Here is a 23579-nt window from a genome sequence, read left to right as displayed (position 1 = left end):
ATTAACTGGTTGGCTCTCCTTGCAGTCCAAGGGACTCTTAAGAATCTTCTCCAACACCACAGTTCAAAAGTATCAATTCTTTGGCACTCAGCTTTCTTTATGGTCCAACTCTCACACTCATACATGACTACTGGAAAAACCGTAGCTTTGACTAGATGGACTCTTGTTGGCAAAGTAATGTCTCTGCTTTTTAATATGCTCTCTAAGTTTGTCATAGCTCTTTTTCCAAGGAGCAGGCATCTTTTAACTTCATGACTGCAGTCGCCATCTGCAGTGATTTTGGAGCTCAAGAAAGTAAAGTCTGTCTCTGTTTCCGTTGTTTCCCCATCTATTTGCCATGAAGCGATGGGACTGGATGCTATGATCTTCATTTTTTGAATGTTATTTTAAGCCAGCTTTTTCACTCTCCTTTTTCACCTTTATCAAGAGTCTCTTTAGATCCTCTTTGGCTTTCTGTCATTAAGGTGGTGTCATCTGCATATCTGAGGTTACCATTGATATTTCTCCCAGCAATCTTGATTCCAGCTTGTACTTCATCCAGTATGGCATTTTGCATGATGTACTCTGCATATAAGTTAAACAAGCAGGGTGACAATATACAATCTTGACGTACTCCTTTCCCAATTTGGAACCAGTCCATTGCTCCGTGTCCCGTTCTAACTGTTGCTTCTTGACCTGCATACGGATTTCTCAGGAGGCAGGTCAGGTGATCTGGTATTCCCATCTCTTGAAGAATTTTCCACAGTTTGTTGTGATCCACACAGTCAAAGGCTTTAGCGTAGTCAATGAAGCAGAAGTAGATGTTTTTCTGAAATTCTCTTGCCTTTTCTATCATCCAACAGCTGTTGGCAATTTGATCTCTGGTTCCTCTGCCTTTTCTAAATCCTGCTTGAACATCTGGAAATTCTTGGTTCACGTACTGTTGAAGCCTTGCTTGGAGAATTTTGAGCATTAATATGCTAGCTTGTGAGATGAGTACAGTCGTGGGGGAGTTTGAGCATTCTTTGGCATTGCCTTTCTTTGGGACTGGAATGACGACTCACCTTTTCCAGTCCTGTGGCCACTGCTGAGTTTTCCAAATTTGCTGGCATATTGAGTGTAGCACTATCACAGCATCATCTTTTAGGATTTGAAATAGCTCAGCTGAAATTCCATCACTTCCACTAGCTTTGTTCATAGTGATGCTTCCGAAGGCCCACCTGACTTTGCATTCCAGGATGTCTGCCTTTAGCTGAGTGATCACACCATCATGGCTCTCTGGGTCATTAAGATCTTTTTGTGCAGTTCTGTGTATTCTTGCCACATCTTCTTAATATCTTCTGCTTCTGTTAGGTTGATGCTATTTCTGTCCTTTACTGGAGCATAGTATAGGGTTAATGGCTGAGCTGTATCTGACTCTTGGTGCCCCCGTGGACTGTAGCCTGCCAGGCTCCTCTGTGCATGGGATTGTCCAGGCAAGAACTGGAGTGGGTTGCCTTTCTCTTCTCCAGGGGATGTTCCTGACTCGGGGATGGAACCCTGGTCTCTGGCATTGCAGGAAGATTCAATCCTAAAGGAAATCAACCCTGAATATTCATTGGAAGGACTGATGCTGAAGCTCCAGTACTTTGGCCACCGGATGTGAAGAGGCAAGTCACTGGAAAAGTTCCTGATGCTGGGAAAGACTGAAGGCAAAAGGAGAAGGGGACAGCAGAGGATGAGATGGTTAGATAGCATCACTATCTAATGGACATGAATGGACTCAATGGACATGAATTTGAGCAAACTCCAGGAGGTAGGAGAGGACAGAAGAGCCAGGTGTGCTGCAGTCCATGCAGTTGCAAAGAGTCGGATGTGACTTAGCAACTGAACAGCAACAAAAACCATAACCCTGAGTCCTGAGTCTTGTCAGGTGCTCCAGTGAACCATCCAGCCTGAGGAGGGGTCACGTGCTCAGTAGTGTCCTAACTCTTTGTGACCCCATGGACTGTAGCCCGCCAGGCTCCTCTGTCCCTGGGATTCTCCAGACCAGAATCCTGGAGTGGGTTGCCATTTCCTCTTCCAGGGGATCCTCCTGATCCAGGGATCGAGCCCGAGTCTCCTGTATCTCCTGCACTGGCAGGCAGATTCTTTACCACTGAGCCTTTGGGGAAGCCCTAGGAGGGGTCAGGAATGAATCCAACTGTAGTGCGCCTGGCTAATGGCCAAGAGTTGGAGAAATGGCTGGTGTGAGGATCAACCCCACCCAATTGATGTCAGAGGTGGTATGAGTGAAAACAGCTAGGCAGTTCCATTCTTGGGTCAAAGGGTTACTCTTTTTAATCTTTGGAGGTGCTACCAGAATGTTTTCCAAAGCAGCTGCCTCCTTCTCACTCTCGTGGGCTCCACATCCTCACCAGTACTTGCTATATGTAGCTACCCTGTAGCCACCCTGGCGGTTGTAAGTGGTGATTCACTGAGGTTTCAGTGGAGATCTCCCTGATTAGTGATACTCCCTTGGGCTCAGTGGTAAGGAACCTGTCTGCCAACGCAGGAGACCGGGGTTTGATCCCTGGATCGGAAGATCCCCAGGAGAAGGGAATGGCAACCCACTCCAATATTCTTGCCCCGGAGATCCTATGGATAGAGGTGCCTGGCAGGCTACAGTCCATGGGGTGGCAAAGAGTCAGACATGACTGAGCACGCACACACTTTCACGCACTTATCAGCCATTTGTACATTTGGAGAATTGTCTATTCAGGTCTGTTGCCTATTTTTTCAGTTGGCTTGTGTTTTCATTATTGAGTTGTAGGCCCTTCTGTATTTTTTTTTTTTTTGGCTCTGCTGTCTTGTCTGGCAGGGTCTTAGTTCCTTTCCTGACCAGGAACTGAAGCCGGGCCCTGGGCAGTAAAAACACACAGTCCTAAACACTGGACTGCAGGGAAGTCCCTCCTTCTGTACTCTAGATACAGATCTCTTCTCACGTGTATGGGTTGCAGAGGTTTGCTTCCATTCAGTGGGTTGTCTTTTTACTTTTGATTATTATCTCTTGCAGCACAGAAGCTTTACAGTTTTGATGTTTCTCTTTGTTGCTGTTGTTGCTGCTTGTGCTTCTGTTGTCCTCTCTAAGAGGGCACTGCCAAACCCAAGTCCCAGAGCTTCCCTGTGTTTTTCTCTGAAGCGTTTTACGGTTTCGGCTCTTACATTAGGGCTTGGACCTTTTTCCAGTTCTTCCTCAGAGATGGTGTGAGGTAAGGGTCCAGTTTAATTCTTCTGCCTGTGGACATCCCTTTTCATAGACTGAGAGATAGGTGCTGGCCAGGTGACTGGTCAAGGTCACAGGCTGATTAGTGGTGCGCTGAAACCACAAACCTCCTGACTGTTCACCTGCGGCTTCCAGCTTCTCCCAGCTTGCTTTGAACTCTTTCCCAGGTTCGTTGATCCCTGACCCTGAGGACAGAACCCAGAAATCCATGAGCCACAGTACAGGGCCTGCCCCGTGGGACGTGGTGTACACATTATCGTGCACCAGTTCCTTGAGAAGAGGACAGTCTATGTGTGATCTGTGTATGAGGTCTCTGAGGTCTGTATCTCTCTGTTCCCACTTGCCTCCCTGAGCACTACCCCTGCCCCCACTGACTTTTCTACCCCTTCCTCCAGGTCCCCCTCTCCCCCTTCTCTGGGTTGTTCTGTGACTTCAGCCTGTCCGTGGCAGGGGTTGGCTCTTGCTCTCCAGGCCTCCCAAGGGACAGGTCTCTGCTGGGGACCTTCCCAGGGCCAGGCCACACAATCCAGCCCCCTTGGTACCCTGAATCTGACCCCTCAGGGCACAGAGGTTCAGGTTTGTGGCAGGCCAGGGCCAGCTGGCATGACTGGCTATCTAAGCCATGTTTCAAACGTTGAGAGTTGGAAGGTGAAAAGACAACCCTCAGAATGGGAGGAAATAATAGCAGATGAAACCACTGACAAAGGACTAATCTCCAAAATATACAAGCAGTTCATACAGCTCAATACCAGAAAAACCAACAGCCCAGTCAAAAATTGGGCAGAAGATCTAAAAAACCCATTTCTCCAAAGAAGACGTGCAAATGGCTAATAAACATATGAAAAGATGCTTAGCATCACTCATTATTAGAGAAATGCAGATCAAAGTTACAGTTAGATATCACCTCACACCTGTCATAATGGCCGTCATCAAAAAAATCTACAAACAATAAATGCTGGTGAGGATGTGGAGAAAAGGGAACTCTCTTGCACTGTTGGTGGGAATGTCAGTTGATACAGTCACTGTGGAATACTGTATGGAGAGTGCTTTAAAAACCAGGAACAGAACTACTGTATGACCCAGCAATCTGACTGCTGGGCATGAACTCAGGATACCGTAATTGAAAAAGACACATGTACCCCAGAGTTCACTGCAGCACTATTTATAATAGCTGGGACATGGAAGCAACCTAAATGTCCATTGACAGATGAGTAGATAAAGAAGCTGTGGTACATATACACAGTGGAATATTACTCAGCCATAAAAAGGAACACATTTAAGTCAATTCTAATGAGGTAGATGAACCTAGAGCATTTTATACAGGGTGAAATAAGTCAGAAAGAGAAAAACAAATATTGTGGCTTAACACACATACATGGAACCTAGAAAGATGGTACTGATGACCCTATTTGCAGGGCAGCAGTGGAGATGCAGACACAGAGAACACACTTGTGGACCCAGTGTGAGAAGGAGAGGGTGGGATGAATTGAAACAGTGACATTGAAAGATGTACATTACCATATTTAAAATAGCTAGCCAGTGGGAGTTTGCTGTGTGATGCAGGGAATTCGAACCTGGTGTTCTGTGACAACCTGAGAGGGGTACAGTGGGGTCAGAGGTGCGAGGGAGGGGACATATGTATAACCTATGACTGATTCATGTTGATGGATGGCAGAAACTAACACAATATTGTAAAGCAGTTTTCCTCCAATTAAAAATAAAATAAAAAATAGAAAAAAAAGATGAAAAAAAACAAAACAAGCAAACTAAAAAAGAAACCTTGACAGTTGGGAAGCTGCAGGTAATGGAGTGTCAGAGAAGTCAGAAGATGGGAGGCAGCTGTCAGACTGGGAGTGGACGTGTCCAGGAGAGAGAACTTCCTTCAGAGACTAACTGTCCCTCCTCCTGGCTGGGCTGGGAGCAGAGCATCCCACCAGCTGTGGGGTTGCAGCCATGTGCCCTGCAGGCAGCATCCACTTCCTGAGCTGACACTGTTCCCATCTGCTCCCTGCACCCTACATGCTTACTTGCTTAGCTCTCAGCCCCAGCGGACGTAGGAATCACCCTTGCTTTACCGACGGGGAGACTGAGGGCAGGAATGACCTTGAATTTCCCATTCAGGGTCAGCACAATGGGCACCAGATGCCTCATCGCCTGCCCTGACCTGCCCTGACCAGGCTAGATGCTGCTAAAGCGTGGAACTGGTTGATGGAGACAGTCCTAACCTGCCAGGTGCCCTGGAAATGGCTATTGCTTTCTTTTGGTTTATAAGTGGGTGGAATTAAAAGGCTTGTTATTGTTCAGTTGCCAGGTCATGTCCGGCTCTTTGCAATCCCATGGACTGCAGCACAGCTGGCTTCCCTGTCCATCACCATCTCCTGGAGCTTGCCCAAGTTCACGTCCACTGAGTCGATGATGCCATCCAACTATCTCATCCTCTGTCGCGCCCTTCTCCTCTGCCTTCAGTCTTTCCCAGCATCAGGATCTTTTCCAATGAGTCAGTTCTTTGCATCAGGTATCCAGAGTATTGGACTTCAGCTTCAGCATCAGTCCTTCCAATGAGTATTCAGGACTGAGTTCCTTTAGGATTAAAAGGCTCAGGTGTAATTTATCTCCCATACTCAGCATAAGGCCGAGAGCTTCTCTGCACCTCAGGTGCCTAGAGAAAAGCGCACTTCCAGTGCCCCAAAGGCCAGGCCGTTGTGCTCGCTGACCAGTGCTTGTAAGACTGCCCTGGGGTCTGGGAAGCCTGTTTCCCCCCTGTAGAATTTGGTGGGTACCCGAAAGGCTCCTGGTGTGTGTGTCTGTCTGGCACCCAGGAATGGGGGCTGGGGAACACCTGAGGGTAGGGATCTGGTCCCCCGACCAGTTCTGGCCTGTCCTGGCACATTGGGGCCACTGGACAGTGGGGGTGGGTTGGGAGGGCTGGGTATGGGATGGGGAGATGGGCCATGCCTCTCCACCTATTCAAAGTCCAGGCTTCAGGTTTCAGCCTCTTCTGGAGCCAACTACATATTCCATTACCTTCTGGGGACTTAGCAGGTGGAAACCTTAGCCTTGTAACTGATCAGGACGAGCTGGGGTGGGGAACATCCATTGTAGTAAACACCACACTTTTTTGTTTGTCTTTCTTTGCTCTTCTGCTGCTGTGTTCATTCAGGTGTGGCTTTGTGATATTGTTATTTATAATAAGAAATACATAATTGGTTTACATCCCTGTTTCTGGCAGAGTCTAAAACGCTTGACATTTCCTAAATGATGGGAGTGATAAAGGGGTCTTAGTATTGGTAACAAACCCCTTTCAACCACACCGGAGCTTATGTTAATGAGGTGACTTTCAGAAAGTACCTAAGGGTGGAAGCTAGTCGTGTGATCGTAGGCTTGGAACTTCAATCCCAGCTCCCTGACCTCCAGGGAGGGGAGAGGGGCTGCTGGGTGAATCGGTGATTGAATCAGTCCCCAGTGATGGGATCAATCAGGCTTTTGTTGTGAAGTCCCCATAAAAGCCCAAAAGGATGGGGTTCAGGGAGCTGGGCTGGAGAGCCTGTAGATTCAGGTTTGTCCTAAATCTCGTCACACCATGAGAGCAGGTGGATGCTCTGTGCCTCCCACATGCTTCTGCCCTACCTGTCTCTTCATCTGGCTGTGACTCATATGTCCTTTAATGTCCTTTGTAGTAAGATGGTGATCTCATGAGTGAATGGGTCTCCTGAGCTCTGTGAGCCTCTGCAGCAAATTAATCAAACCCAAGAAGGAGTTTGGTGGAAACTCTGTAACTGGTCAGTCAGTAACACAAATGACAGCCTGGACTTGGGATTGGTCTGGGAAGGTGGCGGTGGGGTCTGATGCTGTCTCCAGGTTGTTGTTTTTAGTTGCTCAGTTGCGTCTGACTCTTTGCAACCCCATGGACTGCAGCATGCTAGGCTCCCTTGTCCTTCACTATCTCCTGGAGTTTGCTCAAACTCATGTCCATTGAGTCAGTGATGCCATCCAACCATCTCATCCTCTGTTGCTCCCTTTTCCTCCTACTCTCAATCTTTCCCAGCATCAGGGTCTTTTCAAATGAGTCAGTTCTTCTCATCTGGTGGCCAGAGTTTTGGAGCTTCAGCTTCAGCATCAGTCCTTCCAATGACTATTCAGGATTAATTTTCTTTAGGATTGACTGATTTGATCTCCTTGCAGTCCAGGGGACTCTCAAGAATCTTTTCCAAGACCACAGTTCAAAAGCATCAATTCTTTGGTGGTCAGCTTTCTTTATTGTTCAACTCTCATATCCATACATGACTCCTGGAAAAGCCATAACTTTGACTAGACGGACTTTTGTCAGCAAAGTGTTATCTCTGTTTTTTAATATGCTGTGTAGGTTTGTCATAGCTTTTCTTCCAATGACCAAGCATCTTTGAGTTTCATGGCTGCAGTCCCTGTCCACAGTGATTTTGGAGCCCAAGAAAAGAAAATCTGCCACTGTTTCCATTCTTTCCCCATGTATTTGCAATGAAGTGATGGGATCGGGTGGCATGATCTTCATTTTTTAAATGTTGAGTTTTAAGTCAGCATTTTCACTCTCCTCTTTCATCCTCATCAAGAGGCTTCTTAGTTTCTCTTCGTTTTCTGCCATTAGAGTGGTGTCGTCTGCATATCTGAGGTTGTTATTTCTTCCTTCAATCTTGATTCCAGCTTGTGATTCATCTAGCCTGGCATATCACATGTTGTACTCTGCATAGAAGTTAAATTAAGCAAGTGACAATATACAGCCTTGACATACTACTTTCTCAGTTTGGAACCACTGCATTGTTCCATGTCCCATTCCAACTGTTGCTTCTTGACCCGCATACTGGTTTCTCACCTGCATCCAGGCAGAGAGTCAGAATCAAGTTTTGACTTGTAAGACACCCAGCTGGGGTCAGAGAACTGCTGGTGGTGGCCATAACTCCCCCACCCTATCCTCATGTCATAATTGGTGACCAGAACTTCAGGCTTGTGTTTGGCACTCAGACTTTTTTTTTGCTTTTTTTTTGGTTCGTTTGTTTGGCTGGGAAAATAATTTTGTTTGGGGGAGTGGCAGGGGTCCAGTTCAGAACTCCTGCACTTGCGTCTTGGTGCCTCTGGTCCTCGTGACCTTCAGCATGTGGATGTTCATGGTCCAGCTCAGGAGCCATACTCACCACCATGACACTGTTGCTGCTTGGGCATCACTCTGTGAACACTGACCCCTGAAGCTGGGGGACAGGTGTGCAGATGTTGGAACCCTAGCAGCTGAATGGCTTTTGGTGCCCTGTGGTGTCTAAGGAGACCGGATCCTATTTGACTGTCATTCTGTGCTTCCTATAATGACAGGCTAGTCCCATCTTGTCATAACAGAGGGGCTCTTAGCCAGTAAGGAGCTGGTCTAAGTGGCCTGTTTCATCTAAGAAGTAGTAGGAACAGTCTTACCTCTTGGTTTGTGGATCTTAGTTCCCTGACCAGGGATTGAACCTTTGCCCTTGGCAGTGAGGGTGAAAAAGTGAGTGTGTTAGTCAGTTGTGTCCAATTCTTTGTGTTTAGCCCGCCATGGACTGTAGCCCGCCAGGCTCCTCTGTCCATGGAATTCTCCAGGTAAGAATACTGGAGTGGGTTGCCATTCCCCTCTCCAGGGGATCTTCCTGACCCAGGAGACCCTGGGTCTCCTGCATTGCAGGCAGAATTTTTACAATCTGAGCCACCTGAGTCCTAATTGCTGGACTGCCAGGGAATTCCTAGTGGGGATAGTCTTATCTCAGCCATAGCAGTGATAATTTTGTGGACTTGATTTTGCTTGTAATCGTTCCCATGTACCTACTAAGTTTTTTGTTGTTGTTATTCAGTTGCTCAGTCATAATCGACTCTTTGCAACCCCATGGACTGCAGCACACTAGGCTTCCTTGTCCTTCACCATCTCCCGAAGTTTGCTCATATTCATGTTCGTTGAGTTGATAATGCCATCCAACCATTTCATTCTCTGTCACTCCCTTTTCTTCCTACCTTCAATCTTTCGAAGCATCAGGGTCTTGTCTAATGAGTCAGCTCTTTGCATCAGGTGGCCAAAATACTGGAGCTTCAGCTTCAGCATCAGTTCTTCCAATAAATATTCAGGGTTGATTTCCTTTAGGACTGACTGGTTTGATCGCCTTGCTTTGCAAGGGACTCTCAAGAGTGTTCTCCAGCACCACAGTTTGAAAGTATCAGTTCTTTGGTGCTCAGGCTTCTTTTTCCTTTTGTTTTTAGATAGTTAATATGGAAGAGAGTGAATTGAATTCTTAGTTTTGTAGGAGGTCTCTACACTCTTCTACTGTGCCCACACCACGTGTCCCCTCAGGGTTTAGTGGGAGTTCCTGCCACTCTGTGTCCTTGCCAGTGTCTGGCGTTGTCACATCGGGATCTTGGCTGGTAGGGTGAGTGTGAGGGTAGCTTGTTGTCATTTGAGTTTGGGATTCCCTGGTAACCTGTGACACAGGCATCTTTCTCATGTGCTTATTTGCTCTCTGTGTGTCTTCATTTATGAGGCGTCCCTTCAGATCTTCTGCTCATTTCATGCTGGATTGTTGGTTAAGGATACAAGTGCTTTATCAGACACGTGATTTATAAATATTTTCTCCCAGTTGGTGGCTTGTCACTGTTCTGCTACCAGTGTCTCTGTTGGTTGTATCCTCTGGCCAGCCCAGGAGCCAGAAGTCAGTGTACTTGGCTTCTCCTAGGTCCTGGAAGTCCTTGTAGAGTGTGACAGCTTCGAGAACTCTCAGCTCTCCATGAACCCTCCAGGTTACAGGTGAGGAAACAGAGTCCAGAGGGGCAGTGGCTGACTTAGGGGCAGAGCCACGGCTTGAACCCTGACTGCGTCTCCTGGGCCAGCTTGCCCTTGGAATTTCCACACTGGCTTTCTGGGGGGGCCCATCTGCTGACGTGGTCTGCAGGTGATGTCTGGCAGGATGGGCTGTTCGATGCCCAGGATACTGGGCAGGGCTGGAGTTTTAGAGGCTGAGACAATTGCCCTTGTTCTGTCCTCAGCCCCTTCACGGTCTACTCCAGCTTCCACACCCCCCAGACCTCCAAGACAGTGTCTTTGGAGGGCATCCTCCTCTATTCTCAAGGATGTCTGGGAGCCCCTTCCACAGTGAGACTGGGTGTCACCATATGGACCACTGGCCGTATTCTGCCTGACTCTGGGGGAAGTCCTCAAGGCCTGCTGGGCTGCTCCTGAGGGCTCCACTGTGGATCCCGTGGGCTGAGAGGGCTGTGATTGCTGCCTGGTGGTGCCTGGCATGCTGGCCTGGTAGGGCTGTTAGTGAGGCCGTACCTGGAGCTCCGGGCAGCCTGGCCGCCTCCTTCCTGCTTGTGGTCCTGAAGCTGGTGGCTGAGACACTCTTGGAAATGGACTGAGTGCCAGTAAACTCTCATAGATTCAGTGACTGAGAAGAACCCCCAGGTGTTTGCCACCACCACGTGATTCTTCACACAGCAGCTGTTGGGGTGGGTGGGTGGGGTATTTATTTATTATTGACATATAACTTATGTAACTGTACACATTTAAAGTGAGTGGCTTGATCCATTTAGGCATATGTAAACACTTGAAAAATCATCACCATAATCGAGGTCATGAGATAGCCATCATTTTAAGAGTTTCTTCTCATCTCCTGATAATCACGCCCTCCTTCCTAGGCAGCCACTGACTCACTGTCCCTGTAGATTAGTTTGCATCTTCTAGAATGTTACAGAGGAAAGTGAAAGAGGAGAGAGAAAAAGCTGGCTTAAAACTCAACATTCAAAAAACGAAGATCATGGCTTCTGGTCCCATTCAGTTCAGTTCAGTTCAGTCGCTCAGTTGTGTCCGACTCTTTGCGACCCCATGAATTGCAGCACTTCATGGCAAATAGATGGGGAAACAATGGAAACAGTGACAGACTTTGTTTTTTGGGGCTCCAAAATCACTGCCGATGGTGATTGCAGCCATGAAATTAAGAGACGCTTGCTCCTTGGAAGAAAAGGTATGACAAGCCTACACAGCATATTAAATAGCAGAGACATTACTTTGCCAACAAAGGTCTGTCTAGTCAAAGCTGTGGTTTTTCCAGTGGTCATGTATGGATGTGAGAGTTGGACCATAAAGAAAGCTGAGCACTGAAGAATTAGTGCTTTTGAACTGTGGTGTTGGAGAAGACTTTTGAGAGTCCCTTGGACTGCAAGAAGATCCAACCAGTCCATCCTAAAGGAAATCAGTCCTGAATAGTCGTTGGAAGGTCTAATGCTGAAGCTGAAGTTCAACTTTGGTTGAACTTTGATGGCCCAACTTTGGCCACCTGATAGGAAGAACTGACTCATTTGAAAAGATGCTGATGCTGGGAAAGATTGAAGGCAGGAGGAGAAGCGACGACAGAGGATGCGATGGTGGGACGGCATCACTGACTTGATGGACATGAGTTTCAAGCTCTGGAAGTTGGTGATGGACAGGGAAGCCTGGCGTGCTGCAGTCCATGCGGTCACAAAGAGTTGGACACGACTGAGCGACTGAACTGAATCGAGAGTGTTATAGAAGTGGAGCCATGCAGTCAGAGCTCTTTTCTGTCTGCCCTGTCCTCTTTCTCTTGGTGTGATCATTTTGAGATTCCCCCACGTTGCTGTAAGGACCAGCATTCATTCCTTTTATTGCCAAGTAGCATTCCCTTGCACGGGTGGATGGACCTCGGTCTGTCTGTCCGTTCATCTGTAGATGGGCATTTGAGTCGTGTCCAGCTGTGGGCTGTTACAGGAAACGCCGCCATGAGCAGTGGTGTGCAGGCCTCTGAGGGGACATACTCCGGGGACAACATTGGATGGGATGGTAGGTATAGGTTTAACTGTTTAAGAAACTGCTAGACTGTCTCCCCAGGTGGTTGTGCATTTCGTGTTTGTTCCTGCTCGTTTCCAGCAGCGCCTGGGAGTCCCGGTTTCTCCACAGCCTTACCAGCACTTGGTATAGTCGGGCTTTTCAGCTTTAGCCGTGCTGAGGTGTGAGAGGATCTCACGGAGGTGTTAATCTGCAGTTTCCTAATGTCTAACAGTGTCGAGCATCATTTCATGTTTGTGTTTGTCACCTACGTATCTTGTTTAGCCAAGTGTCTGCTCAGGACTTTTGCCCATTTAAAAAAATTGCAGCTTTGGTTTTCTCACCGTTAGGAGTTCTTTATGTCCCCAGAGTATATCTCTGCCCCTCCCAGCTTTCTCTGCTCTTGGAGGTGGGCTTCCGTGGGAGGAAAGTGAAAGTGTTAGTCGCTCCATCGTTTCTGACTCTGTGAGACCTCGTGGACTGTAGCCCTCCAGGTTCCTCTGTTCACGGGGTTTTCCAGGTAAGAATACTGGAGTGGGTTGCCACTCCCTTCTCCAAGGGATCTTCTCAACCAAGGGATCGAACCCAGGTCTCTCACATTGCAGGCAGATTCTACCATCTGAGGCTCCTGGGAAGCCGTGGGAGGAAACTGGCCTCCAGTTCTAGGAAAAGCCATTCAGCTCTCTGCTCACCTTCTCTCCTGGGTGCCTACCATCAGTTGGGCCAGTTGATTCTCGGAGCTCCAGGACCTTGTCTGTCACTTCCTGCCTTGCTCCTTGGCGACTCGGGTGTAGCCCCTACTCCCTGGGCAGGTGTGGGGCAGGTGGAAGGAAGCATGCTGCCTTCTCTACCTTCTTCAGTTTCCAGATGACCTTGAGAGCTGAAGGACATAGTGGTTATTTCCCCACAAACTGCACCCCAGACACAACCTCGTGGGTGTTTTCACTCCCTACCTCGCTTTCCCAGCCCCTGGCAACTGCCGGTCTACTGTCTGTGTGTCTCTAGGATTTGCCTGTTCTGGGTGTTCTAGATCAGTCTTCTGCATGACTGGCTTCTTTCACTCAGCATGTTTTCAGAGTTCATCCACGTTTTAGTGTTGTTGAGGCAAGTAACTGATATTAAACAATGTATAACAGGAATAGGAAAGAGTTTGATGTGAGCCAAACTGAGGACTGTAGCCCAGAGGATTTGCTCTGACGATCTGCTCTGGAGAAGCAGGATTTTCAGCACAGTTTTCTGTCTTGTCAGTACAGAGAACATCAAGTCAAGGAGACCTTCCCTCCAGTTTCAGAAAACCAGATCCCCACGTACCCAGGCCATCAGTGTGGCCTTGGGACCTGGGAAGGGAGTCTGACTGTTGAAGGAGTAATGAGCATTGGCGTCCCAGGGAGGGTGTTTAATTCTTTTTTTTTTTTCCTTTATTTATCTGGCTTCTCTGGGTCTCAGCTGCAGCCAGCGGGATCTTCCATCTTCAGCCGCGGCACTGGAACTCTTTGTTGTATCATGTGCCATCTAGTTCCCCCACCAGGGATCAAACCCAGAACCCTGGAATTGAGAGCTCAGAGTCTTAGCCACTGGACCACCAGGGAAATCCCTAGGCTTTATTTTGAACATGAACACTCTTTACTTCTGGTCAGTGCACCCTTTCCTTTAGTAATTAAAACAGATGCACAGTGTTTGTCTGCTAGACCACAAACAGACTATTTTAGTCAGCATCGAATTCAAGGTAACTCATGTATAAGCCAGAATGACTTCCCCAGACCTCAACCCATGAACATTCCTTTAATCAGTGTGTATCAGTACTGCATTCCTTTTTATGGTCAAATAATGTGAACTTCCAGATGTTCAAGCTGGTTTTAAAAAAGGCAGAGGAACCAGAGATCAATTGCCAGCATCCGCTGGATCATTGAAAAAGCAAGAGAGTTCCAGAAGAACATCTATTTCTGCTTTATTGACTATGCCAAAGTCTTTGACTGTGTGGATCACAATAAACTGTGGAAAATTCTGAAAGAGATGGGAATACCAGACCACCTAACTTGCCTCTTGAGAAACCTATATGCAGGTCGGGAAGCAACAGTTAGAACTGGACATGGAACAACAGACTGGTTCCAAATAGGAAAAGGAGTATGTCAAGGCTGTATATTGTCACCCTGCTTATTTAACTTATATGCAGAGTACATCATGAGAAACGCTGGACTGGAAGAAGCACAAGCTGGAATCAAGATTGCCGGGAGAAATATCAATAACTTCAGATATGCAGATGACACCACCCTTATGGCAGAAAGTGAAGAGGAACTAAAAAGCCTCTTGAAGGTAAAAGAGGAGAGTGAAAAAGTTGGCTTCAAGCTCAACATTCAGAAAACGAAGATCATGGCATCTGGTCCCATCACTTCATCGGAAATAGATGGAGAAACAGTGGAAACAGTGTCAGACTTTATTTTTTTGGGCTCCAAAATCACTGCAGATGGTGACTGCAGCCATGAAATTAAAAGACACTTACTCCTTGCAAGAAAAGTTATGACCAACCTAGACAGCATATTGAAAAGCAGAGACATTACTTTGCCAACAAAGGTCCGTCTAGTGCAAGCTATGGTTTTTCCAGTGGTCATGTATGGATGTGAGAGTTGGACTGTGAAGAAAGCTGAGCACCGAAGAATTGATGCTTCTGAACTGTGGTGTTGGAGAAGACTCTTGAGAGTCCCTTGGACTGCAAGGAGATCCAACCAGTCCGTTCTAAAGGAGATCAGCCCTGGGATTTCTTTGGAGGGAATGATGCTAAAGCGGAAACTCTAGTACTTTGGCTACCTCATGTGAAGAGTTGACTCATTGGAAAAGACTAACGCGGGGAGGGATTGGCGGCAGGAGGAGAAGGGGACGACAGAGGATGAGATGGCTGGATGGCATCACTGACTCAATGGACGTGAGTCTGAGTGAACTCCGGGAGTTGGTGATGGACAGGGAGGTCTGGTGTGCTGTGATTCATGGGGTCGCAAAGAGTTGGACACAACTGAGCGACTGAACTGAACTGAACTGAACTGAATGGTCCATTGTGTTGATGGACCATATGTTATTTATCCAATGATGGATACCTGGGTTTCCACCTTTCGGTTATTATGAATAATGTTGCTATGAACCTTTCCAGACATCTGGTTTTGTCATTTTAAATGGTTCTTGGTTAATTTAATAGAAAGGAAATAGCAACTTATGGTTGTTCAGCTTCAAAATTGTTCACTCATATAGCTAAACTGGCATCAGATGGTTCTGTTTGTGGAAAGGTCTGCTCATGGCTGGAGTCCAGTGGCGGTGGAAGCCTGGTCTAGCCTCCCTGACAGGACTGAGCTGTGGGAGGGGTTTTAGACAGTTAATTTTGCGTCATTTCTTACAGATTTTCTCCCCTCCCTGAATACTGTTTTTCTCTAATTAAGAAAAAAAAAAAAATCTGCGTCCCATGGGGTTTAGCTTGTGGCTCTCTCTAGGTTTTAAGTGGCTGACACTGCGTATCATTTAGTGGCTCGTTCTCCAAATGTGAAACATGGCTTCCCTCCAATGCTTCATTTCAGTCTTAACTTCTGTGGTTTGTCTAAAAGCACTTCTTTAGATAGCCTTGTCTCAGCTGTGGATTTCAGTCCATTTTCCCATCTCTTGTGGTCCTCTGCTCGGAATCGCATGCCGTGTGAATCCTCCTCATGCCATTGGTGGATGTATCATTTAGAAAGTTCTTCAGGTGCAGTTTGATACCAGGATTCTCTATTTGTTCCACTGAGGACTGTTGTATCTTTAAGCCAAATGAGCTTAGAACCTGGTGGGGCAAATGGTGCCTGCTTCTCTTGTTGGTGTGGGGTCATAATCATCACCTGGTTGGTGTATGGGGGAGGTGGGGAGGGCAGTTGTTGACCTTCATGGAGCCCCGCAGGCTGCCTCCCCCAACCCGGCCTTCCTTCTCGGATCGGTACCCCTGGTGTCTTCTGGTTCTGACTATTGGTGGCCTGCTGCCCTTCCTCCCTTCCTCCCGGGTAGAAGTTGGGGCTTGAACCGGCTGACTTCCAACATCTCTTTCTACTCCAATTTCTTACAGTTTTACAGGAGTTTCAAAAGTCAAGGAGGGCGTTCCTTGGCCGCCCAGTGGTTAGGACACAGCACTTTCACTGCCGAGGGTCTAGGTTCAACCCCTGGTTGGGGAACTGACACAACCAAAAAACTTAAAAATGAAAAACAAAAATTTGAACAAAAAAAGATCAGGGAACCTTCAGTATTTGGAGTGTTGGGATGGGCTTCTGGGCACCGTCTTTTATCTGGGGAGGGGTGTGCCCAGCCTGCCATGTGGAGAGGGAAGCCACGGTTGCTTAGGGAGGCAGCGATGCCCCTATGCGGGACTGGCCGAGTCCAAAGGGCACCGCTGCAGGCCAGGGAGCCCTCTCTAAGCCCCATCTGGTCGTGGCTTCGGGAGGGACTGTGGGGCTGCGGACGCCATGCTCTTGCTCCGGCGAGCTGTGCCCCTCTCAGCCTTCCGGAGGTGCTCTGACCAGGCCCGACTCAGGGGGAAGGCCAGGCTGTGAGTTGGGAGCCATGGGGAAACTGTGGGGCAGCCGGGGTTGGGGTGTCTGGGGGACCCTGGCCCGAGCACCAGGGCAGGTGGGATTGGCAGGTCTCGGCATGTGGCTCTGGAGGCCAGGGCTGGAGAGGGCATCTGGGGCCTTGGGGCCTTCTTTCCAACCTGAGGTTGAGAGGGGGACTAGAACAGACCGAGCGTCTGGGGCGCCCAGAACCTCTGAGGTAGTTCGCGTCCTGAGCGGCCTGTGGCCCAGGGAAGGGGAAGCGGGGAGGGCCGGAGGAGGGGGTGGGCCCTGGGTGGGTGAGGTGGGGATGACGTCTGTCCACTCTGCATCCCCCGGGGGCCAGCTCAGCGTCTGACACACATGCCCAGCGTGGGACCCGGAGGTGAGCAGGTTGGCCCGGCCCTGCCAGACAGGACCTGTCCCCAGGGGCTGCGGGCAAATCTTGATGTGCTGTTGTAGCGGCCAGGGGGCTGGGGGAGGTCTGCCTTCCTGGCCAGGACCTGTCAGGCTGTATGGGTGGGGAGGCTCATGGGAGAAGTTTCGTCCCAGACTCAGCCCTGACTCCCCTCCAGGCAGACGTTGTGGGTGTGGTGTGGTGGCTGGGCCCCTCACCTGCCTGCCAGCTCCAGGCTCCAGGCATCCTGATGGCCCAGCTGAGGGTAGCCTTGCCACTTCCTCCCGGGCTGGGTGCCTGCCTCCCTGTGGAACCGGGGGCTGTGGTGCTGGTCAGGCTGGGATGTTCTTAATCAGTGTGGAATGTTCTTTCTTCTGCATAAAGGTGGGGCCACTAGTGCCTTTAGTGAGAATCCATCCGCATATTAGGAAGGCCCCCGGGAAGGAACCGAGGGCACTTGGCCTCTGACAGGGGGTCTCTGTGGGCCCAAGTGGCAGGCTGCCTTTGCCAAGCCCCATCAGAGCCGTGTCCTGACTTGTCCTCTTAACAACGAAGTCTGTGCAGGCTAGCTGGACAGGTGCCTGGGAGCTGAGCCAGGGTGACAGTTTTTAGGAAGTACGCCCTTGAGTGGGTGGGTTCATTCATTCATGCCGCCCATCATGGTGCCTGGGTGACCGTGGCTCTGCAGGGATGGTGTTGGGTCTGGGTGACACTCAGGACATGTCCAGCCTCCTCTCCCCTGGCTGCTGCTTCGCCTCAGCACCAGGGCATCTCTGCCAGCCGGTCCTCTTCCCCCAAACCCAGCGGGGGGAGACAGTAGAAGCCAGTGCACCTGAGTGGTGGGGAGGAAGGTCTGTGTGGTGGGGGCAGGGCATCGGCCAGGAGAGGGCTGATCAGCCATCTGCCTCCCTGCCAGGGTTCAACAGCCCCTACCACTCAGGGTGGGCTTGGGGGACAGGTTTCAGATGCCAGCTGCTCTGCATCTGATGGGACCTCTCCCTCTGTCTCACTTACTCTGGCTCTTGACCCCCCCCCCCCCCCCGACAACCACCACTTTGGTCTGAGTGTCAGGAAGCTTTGGGTCCAGGCCTGGGGCTTGGCCTTTGTCCCCAGCGCTGACTCAGGAGGGCACCTGTGCCTTCTAGATCTCAGGGCAACAGCAGCAGGAGGGCTAGAAGATTTCCTTCTCCACTGTTGTTATATACAAGATGAGATTTCTATGACAACTGGCTTTTGGTAGGCTTCTCAGACTGATGAAGTGGCCCCTTCCTGGTTAGACTGGGCAGCCCAGGAAGCCAGGGTGCTTCCCGCCAGGCTAAGGGGTTGGGACCATCCTTGCAGTGGGAGAGGGCCGGTGAGTCAGCTGCAGCTGCCTCTGTCGCCTCTCTCTGGACCTGGGATGTCCCAGCCCACATGGCTTCCCAGCTGAGCAGGTACCAACCACCAGCTGTGGGACGCCCCCCCCCCCCGCCATGTGGGCACCCCTGTGGCAGACGGGGTCAGGTGGTAGGGGAACTCGGCCCCTGTGTGCAACAGGGCTGGCTGTGGCTGGCTTCAGGCAGCCTGGGGCACCCAGGCCTGGCCCAGGTCTTGCTGACGTTGGAGGTTAGGTGGTTAACTGAACCCAGGACGGGGCCTCTGGCCTCTGAGTATCCACATGGGCTCCTGGCAGGGTCATATCATGGGTGCTCCGGGGAGTTGGCAGCGAGGCCTGGCACTCACCCACCTGGCGCTCACCTAGCTAGCTCCAGCGCCCAAGTTGGGGCACTTGCTTCTCTTTGCCTTCTTGCCTGCCTGGTGCTTCCCTTTCTCCTGCCAGCAGATTTCTGTGGTTGGGCCAGGCGCTGCTCACCTTCCTGTCCGCTCAGCTCAGGGTGCTCTGGGTTTTTGGGATCAGTGGGGCTGGATGGGCCACCTGCCCTGGTTCATTCTCGTGTCCTGCTTTGGGGCCTGGGAGGGTCCCAGGGCCTCTTTGGTGGCCTAGCTGTTCCTCCCCCCTTGCCTCCTCTGGGGTCTTTGGGGGTTGAAGGAGCTTTTCTGGAACCTTCTTAGGCAGCAAATTGGATAAGACAAGCAGTGCCACACAGCCTTCTGTTGGGCAGAGTCCCCCCCACATAGGAAGATGGGGTGTTCATATGTGCCTGATTCTGGCCTTCAGGGCCCCATGGTGGAGGCTGCCAGATGTGAACCAGCCCACATGCCCCCAACCCATGTGGTCCTCCTGGCAGGTGCATGCCCCCAGATGAGCCTGGAGCTCCTTTCTCACCAGCAGTGGCAGCCCCCGCCCCGCCAGTCTCCTTCCTGGCTTGCCTTCGGACTCCGGTTCAGATCCTGCTTTATGGATGCCCCCGCCACGGGCACCTTTTCAACTGCCACCTGCAGCTCCAAGGCAGGGGTGGCACTCTGTCCAAAAGTCACTGTCCTGACCCGCTTTTGCTTCTCTGGGTTGAACCTCATTCAGAAGGGACAGGTCTGGGGAGCTTCTGGCACAATCTGTGAGGCGTGCTTAGAGCTGGCTGCCCTGTGGGAACCCGCCTGGACCCTGGCAGCAAGCCCAGTGGTTCTGCCCGTGTTTGGGTGCTGGTGGAAACCCCACAGAGGACTTCACGTGTCCTGGAAATTGGTTGGACTGGGCACTGCCACCTTCTCCTTCAGGCAGTTCTGCTTTCACCGTTGGGTAAAGGAAACAACCCCCTTGCCCCGCCTCCCCCAGTTCCCCGGAACTCACGTGGAAGTGTTCCATTTTAGCACTGACATTTTCCTATCAGAGTTGGAGATGTTGGCCTCATGCTGGGGGGCTGTGGGTAGGGTGGGCAGGGGGCAGTCATCAGTGGAGCTGCCACCAAGGCTGCTGGGGGCCTGGCCTGGGTTGGCCGGACTGGAGAGCAGGACCTGAGCTTGGCTGCAGGCTGTGGGGACTCAGCCCGCCGCTCCCTGCTGCCTTCTAGGGGTGGTGCTCAGGTCACTTGGGTGGGAGCCTCAGGCCACATGCTGTCTGGGTTTCTTGGCGTCACTATAACACATGACCACGCCTGGGTGGCTTAAAACACAGAAATGCATATGCTTTCACATCTGGAGGCTGCAAGCCCCACACCACGGGTCGGCAGGGCCACGCTCCCTCTGAAGGCTCTAGGGGAAAGGGCCTTTCTTTCCTTGTCCAGCATCCGGGCTGCAGACAGTGCCTGTGTGTCTTGTCAAAGCGTCACTCCAGGCTCTGCCTCCGTATCGTGTGGCCTTTTCCCCTAGTGTGTCCAGGTTTCCATCTTCTTCTAAGGATACCAGTCATGGGAACACAGCCCTGATAATAACCTCATTTTAACTTGACCACATTTGCAAACGCCTTGGTTCCAAATCAGATCACAGTCACAGGTTCCAGGGTCAGGCTTTAGCTGATCTGAATTGTGTCAGGGGACACAGTTCAACCCCGTCCAGAGGGTCCGGGTCGGGTGGGGCCTGGCCTGGCCTTGGGGGACCTGGAGGAGCAGAGGCACAGGGCCTGCCCTCAGGACACGCAGACGTGTGGGGAGCAGGGTGGCTCCTCTGGCCTCCTCATTGTCCCTTGTCTGCAGTCCGTTCCTGGAGTGGCCTCTCCCACTCTGTTCCTCTGCCTTTTTCCTGCCCATAGGAACCAGCAGAGATGGTAGCCTTGCTGTGGTGAGTTCAGAGAAGGCTTTGCTGAGCACCTTTGTTTCAGCTGTGCTTTGAGTAAATTTTAAAGACTGTGGATTTATTAATATTTGACATGGTTGACATGGTTTCGTGGGGCTTGCGGGATCTGTGCTCCCCGACCTAGGATCGAACCCGTGCTCCCTGCATTGGGAGCAGTTTTAACAACTGGACCACCAGGGTAGTCCTTTGACATGGTTTTAAATTCAGAAGGCACAGAGGTGTCACTGTGACCTTCCTCCAATCGCTGGTTCTCCTCTCAGGGGCAATGGAAGCTTCTGGTTTCCCGGGCCTCCCCTCAAAGGTGGTCTCCACCGGGCCTGCAGGTACGGTCACCCGTCTTCTTCCATCATTCTGAGCCTTTTCTCATCTAACGAGGCTTCTCCGAGACCCTTCCTCCCTCTTGCTTGAGGCTGTACACTCTGTCATGTGGGTGTAACTTAATATAACGAGCCCCTTATTGGCAGATTTAGGGCACGGCCCGCTTTTGCATGTAAAACAGCTTTTCAGTGAGTAACCTTGAACACGCTTGGTTTGGTCATGTGTGGAAACATCTGTAGGGTGAATTCCTCTTGGTGGGATGTCTGGCTTAGAGCAGCCCATGTATCTGGAGTTTGGGTGGATGACAATAAAGCTGGTTGCCCTCCGGAATTTGGTGTCTACTTAGGCTCCCCATTCGTCCACGAGTCGCCTTTCTTCATGGGGCAGAGGTGGCATGTTGCTGGGACAGGCTAGTGCAGGCGAGGTGGAGGGAAGGTCCAGGTGGGCCCAGCCAGCAGCACTGGCCTGGGCAGGTGCAGCCTAGAGCTCCAAGAGGCAGTGGGAGATAGGCGAGGAAAGTTCCAGACCCCTGAGGGCTTCAGAGGCCTCACTAGGGAGTTGAATCTTTTTTTTTTCTGGTTGCCCCACGTGCCATGCGGGATCTTAGTTCCCCGATCAGGGATCGAACCCATGCCCCCTGCAGTGGAAGCGTGGAGTCTCAACCACTGGACTGCCAGGGAAGTCCCAGGAGTTGAATTTTTCTCCCGTAGGAGGGGCCCTGGTGGGTCTGGCAGGGCCGTGGACTCCTGCTTAAGAAGACTGACTCTTGGGGCAGCAGGGTGAATGGTGGGCTCGGGCTGGGAGGCAAGACGTAGGCAGAGAAGCTCTTCCATCCACAGCCCCCGGGTGACTCCTCACACACCAGCCCTGACTCAGGGTCTCCCAAGGCCACCCTGCCCCCCAGGACAAGTCCAGGCTCTGTCTCAGTCCCAGGCCCGTGTGACAAGCTCCTGGCTCCATTCTCCAGCTCGTCCTTCACCCCCATTCTCTCCCCCAAGGGGTCACTGGCTGGCTTTGGGGGACCACTGTCTGTTTCTGTACCTACTGAGCTTTCCCATCTCTGGGGTCTTCTGAGATACCACCTCTCCTTGGAGCATCCCTCGTGCCCTGCCCTCTGTCCCTGGCTCATCTGCTCTCTCTCCAGGACTTGACCCAAATGTCACTTCCTCTGAAGTTTTCCCGGCGCCCCGGTAGGGGGTGGTTGCACCATCTGAAAGTGACTCTATGACCCAGGTGTGTGTGGCTTCCTTCCTGCTCTTGTCATTAGCTTAGTGTCTGCTTCAGAGGTTAGCAGGGAGGAGGCGGTGTCTGCTTTGGTTAGCCGTGGGCCCAGCCCTGGCCAACTCATCCTGTGGTTTGGGGCAGGAGTGGCTGAAATGGAGGGGGAGAGGTGGTGAGTGACAGGGTGGTAACATTCCAGATGCCACTGCTGGGAGTGCAGGGAGAGGGGAAGATGGTGGAGAGGATCTTGGAGTGCGTAGGCCTGGTCACAGGAGGCAGTGTCCCTGCCACTGGCCAGCTGAGAGGACGTGGGGGATGGGGTCACAGGAAGGGCTCCCTGGGCCAACTGTCCACTTTTCCCTGGAGCTTCTGGGGTTCAAGGAGTGAGGGAGTTGCAGGTTGGCATGGGCAGAGGGGCAGAGAGAGGTGGGAGAGAGAATGAGGCACACAGAGTCCCCCCAGGATGGGGTCAGGCCCACCACCTGCTCTGCCCTCCTGAGCTGGCCTGCGTGGAGGCCATTTCAGTCGGGTGCTGCCAGTCAAATTCCAAGAGATTTCACATTAAACTCTGGATTGCTGGCTTCTCTAGAAAACTCAGAGCTTTGGTATCCTCAGCTCGAACCCCTGCATGGACGCAGCTGGCCAGCTGTGAGGGCCAGTACCACCCAGTACCGCCCCTTCACCTCCCTGACCAGAGACCAGTGGGCAGTGCCGTGTGGCATCGTGCGTGTTCCACTGGGCTGTCTTTGTTTCTTTTCTGATAGAGAAGAGGAAAGCGAAACACTTTTCATCTCCGTGTCTTTGCTAAAAATGGGAAAGCGGGAGTGCCACCAAGGGGCCGCACGTTCCCCTGGCTGCCCTGGTTGCTCCCACTCCTGCCTGCCTGGAGGTGACACGCATTGTGGGCATTCAGGGGGAAGTGAGTTGAGGAAGACCCTGCCCAGCAGCTCCAGTGCTCTTTGGAGGAAGGAGGGGACAGAGGGAGGGTGGGCAGGTGCGGGACCATAGCCCTGGCATTGGGGTGGAGGCTGGGATGGAATCATGATGACGCCCTGGGAGGGCCCCAGGGAGGGGCTGCCGGACCTGGGCTCTGGCCCTCCTTGTTTGCACAACTGCAGAGCAGAGGCAGGATCAGGTCCCTGGGGAAGGTTTGCGTCTGCACCGTGTGGGTGCCAGCTGGCCTGGGGGCGCTAGGACAGTCCTTGGGCAGGACCCGGGGTGACCAGGACAAGGGGGTGGGGATGGGCCTGGAGCTCAGTACCCTGAGGCCCCTCCGAGTTAGTGGGATGTTGGTGCTATGGGGTCCGTCCAGACTCCCCCCCTCCCCCCGTGTCGCAGGGTGCCTCCAGGCTCTGTCCCGTGCCCTCCTGTCTCAGAGGT

General features: G+C 51.3%; 1 protein-coding gene across 4 annotated transcripts in view; it reads left to right on the top strand.

Moving 5' to 3' along the window:
- The window catches only part of ACOT7 (acyl-CoA thioesterase 7), a 100969-nt gene that overhangs the window by 14609 nt on the left and 62781 nt on the right, over positions 1 to 23579 (top strand). Inside the window, exon 1 of one of the 4 annotated variants that reach the window (XM_040263288.1) lies at positions 18331 to 18424. The exons of the other annotated variants lie outside the window; for them this stretch is intronic. Within the exon in view, the coding sequence (XP_040119222.1) occupies positions 18405 to 18424 (20 nt within the window). The 5' untranslated portion in view covers positions 18331 to 18404. Of the gene's footprint in view, positions 1 to 18330; positions 18425 to 23579 lie in introns of those variants that run through there. 4 annotated transcript variants of the gene reach the window in all.

Source organism: Oryx dammah, unplaced genomic scaffold, assembly GCF_014754425.2.
Source record: "Oryx dammah isolate SB20612 unplaced genomic scaffold, SCBI_Odam_1.1 HiC_scaffold_21, whole genome shotgun sequence".
NCBI lineage: Eukaryota > Metazoa > Chordata > Mammalia > Artiodactyla > Bovidae > Oryx > Oryx dammah.
The sequence above is the reverse complement of the archived record's forward strand: the minus strand, read 5'-3'. Positions and strand labels throughout refer to the sequence as shown.